Source organism: Neomonachus schauinslandi, chromosome 1 (assembly GCF_002201575.2).
Source record: "Neomonachus schauinslandi chromosome 1, ASM220157v2, whole genome shotgun sequence".
NCBI lineage: Eukaryota > Metazoa > Chordata > Mammalia > Carnivora > Phocidae > Neomonachus > Neomonachus schauinslandi.
The window spans coordinates 211256060-211258758 of record NC_058403.1 but is presented as its reverse complement, the minus strand read 5'-3'; the positions used below and the strand labels follow the sequence as shown (position 1 = coordinate 211258758).

The window sequence follows — 2699 nt, the reverse complement described above, 5'->3', positions numbered from 1 at the left end:
ACAGGAGTTCACCAGGGAGGATGCGGGCACCCGAATGGGGTGTGGGGCCAGGTCCTAGGAGCTGTGGGAGCTGCCAGCCGGTCCTCAGAAGGCAAGGGTCCCGCCCAGATGTGCAGGTTGGGAAGAACTCTGGTACCGCGGGAAGGAGGTGGTTGGAGGGGCGGCTTCAGAGCTCGGGGCACCTGGCAGTTGGCCGTGGAGACAGGTGTGAGGAACAGACAGAGTCTGCTGTCGGAGGCCTGCTCACTGTGCCCCGAGAGCTGGCCTGCCGCTCCCCTTGGCCACTGTCCCGGCCCTTTCCGGGCGGGAGCTGTCACAAGTCAGCGTTTCCAGATCAGAGGCGTCGCTGGAGCAATGTGTCTCTAGAAACCTCACACGTGCCCCCCCCCCCGCCCCCGCCAGGGCCCCACAGCCCAGGCTACTGTCCACCTGGCTCCTTTCTCGCCCCAGGGCGCCGGGACAGTGAGGCCAGGGAATTGGTAATAACTGGCCTCCTCCACCCTAAACAGCCCAGGGCCTGGGGCCTGGGACCCCCATCCTACTGAACTGCAGGATGGGGGTGGGGAATGACAAGCTGGACTTAGTGGGGGTGGAATCTGCCTGTGGTAACTCGCCTTGAGCCCCTCAGCCCACAGCGAGGATATGGTGGGTCTGGGGGACTGGAGAACATCCTGCCCAGATTTCACCATTATGCATTCCCTCTTTTGACTTTACCCTTCCTTTTTTAAAAATTTTAAAAGATTTTATTTATTTGAGAGAGAATGAGAGAGAGAGAGCGCAAGCAGGGTGAGGCGCACAGGGAGAAGCAGACCCCCTGCCGAGCAGGGAGCCTGATGCGGGACTCGATCTCAGGATCCTGGGATCACGACCCAAGCCGAAGGCAGACGCCTAACCAACTGAACCACCCAGGCGCCCCTCTTTCTTTTTTAAGAAATGAACTCCCTTAGATCCCTTAGGGTCCCTTTGGTCCCCATCTTTTCAGTGTGACTGATTTTTTTTCACAAGCCTTCCTACGTAGGTGTCCTGCCCTTTGTGTCTGTGCTCTGGCTCCTCAGAGCGTCCCTCCTCTAGGCCGCGGAGTGTGAAGATCTGTCAGCCTGGGACTTGGACCTCTGCCCACCTCCTCGCCTGTCCCTCCCTCCAGGCCTGCCCACACCCCTGCCTCTCTGGGGTGCCCACACGATGGCATCTTGTAGCTTCTGAGTAGCACGGGCCATGTGTCCTGGACACGCCTCCACCCCGCACCCAGTAGGTGCTTCCCGGCAAGTTTGTGGAACAGCAGGCTCCTGTCGGTGAGGCTCCCCTCGGGCTAGGCCACTGGCACGCACCCATTTCACGGATTGGGACGATGTGGCAGCAAACACAAGGGGCCCGGCGGGCCCCGGGGCTGTGGGGACTGACGCCTGTGTGCCTTTCTACCCGGCAGGGCCGATGGACGCCTTCAGCACCAAGAGCCTGGCCCTGCAGGCCCAGAAGAAGCTCCTGAGCAAGATGGCGTCCAAGGCCACCGTGGCCGTGTTCATCGACGACACGAGCAGCGAGGTGCTGGACGAGCTGTACCGCGCCACCAAAGAGTTCACACGCAGCCGCAAGGAGGCCCAGAAGGTGCTCAAGAACCTGGTCAAGGTGGCCGTGAAGCTGGGCGTCCTGCTCCGCGGCGGCCAGCTGGACGGCGAGGAGCTGGCCCTGCTGCAGCGCTTCCGCCAGAGGGCGCGCCGCCTGGCCATGACCGCGGTCAGCTTCCACCAGGTGGACTTCACCTTCGACCGGCGCGTGCTGGCCGCCGCCCTGCACGAGTGCCGGGACCTGCTGCACCAGGCCGTGGGCACGCACCTGACCGCCAAATCCCACGGCCGCATCAACCACGTCTTCGGCCACTTGGCCGACTGCGACTTCCTGGCGGCGCTCTACGGCCCCGCCGAGCCCTACCGCTCGCACCTGCGCCACATCTGCGAGGGCCTCACCAGGATGCTGGACGACGACAGCATATGACCTCTGGGCCTGGGTTTGCTGCGGGGGCGGGGGCGGCTCCAGAACCTCTTTTCTCCCGTCCAATTCTGGCCAAATCCCCAGGACAGGTGCCCGTCCCCTCGGAGAGGATGCTAATCCGTGCGAAGCAGCGGTTTTAAGGACTCTTGTCGCCTCTCCCTCCGCCCCATCTCCAGAGGACAAGAGCTCAGCCTGCCGGCCCGTGGCCTCCCAAGCACCCTGAGACTGCTCTCTGCCCAGGCCGGCCTGGCCGCACTACCCCTCCAGCCACCGGATGCCTCTGGAAGCTGGAGCTCGCCACTTAATGATGTGAACGATGTTGCCTGTTCCTTGCGACAGGGTCGTGGTGAACCGGAAGAAAGGGAGTGTTACAGGGTGAGCTGCATCTCCCCAAATTCTTTGAAGTCCTAGCCCCCAGGACCTCTGAATGTGACCTTCTTGGGAAGGAGGGTCGTTGCAGATGTAATTAGTTAAGATGAGGTCAGGTTGGAGTAGCGCTGGGCCCCTGGTCCTTGTAGGAAGGGGACATTCGGACGTGTGTGAAGATGGGGGCAGACACTGGAACAGCCCAGCTGACATCCTGATCGCAGGCTTCTGGCCTCCAGAACTAAGAGGGAACACATTTCTGTTGCTGCCTCCGCCCGGCCGGGGGCACTCAGTTCCGGCAGCCCCAGGGCAGGTGCGCCAGGGCGCCGAGGAGAGCGCCGGGG

The 2699-nt window shown here is 62.5% G+C and overlaps 1 protein-coding gene across 1 annotated transcript; it reads left to right on the top strand.

Moving 5' to 3' along the window:
* Nucleotides 1–1424: 1424 nt before the first annotated feature.
* TNFAIP8L1 (TNF alpha induced protein 8 like 1) lies at nucleotides 1425–2112 on the top strand. The gene has a single exon (XM_021705385.2). The coding sequence runs from the start codon at nucleotides 1432–1434 to the stop codon at nucleotides 1990–1992; it is 561 nt and encodes a 186-aa protein (XP_021561060.1). The 5' UTR covers nucleotides 1425–1431; the 3' UTR covers nucleotides 1993–2112.
* The last annotated feature ends 587 nt before the right edge of the window (nucleotides 2113–2699 follow it).

Excerpts from the sequence above, each read along its gene's own strand:
- TNFAIP8L1 (XM_021705385.2), top strand. The coding sequence starts at position 1,432 with ATGGACGCCTTCAGCACCAAGAGCCTGGCCCTGCAGGCCCAGAAGAAG.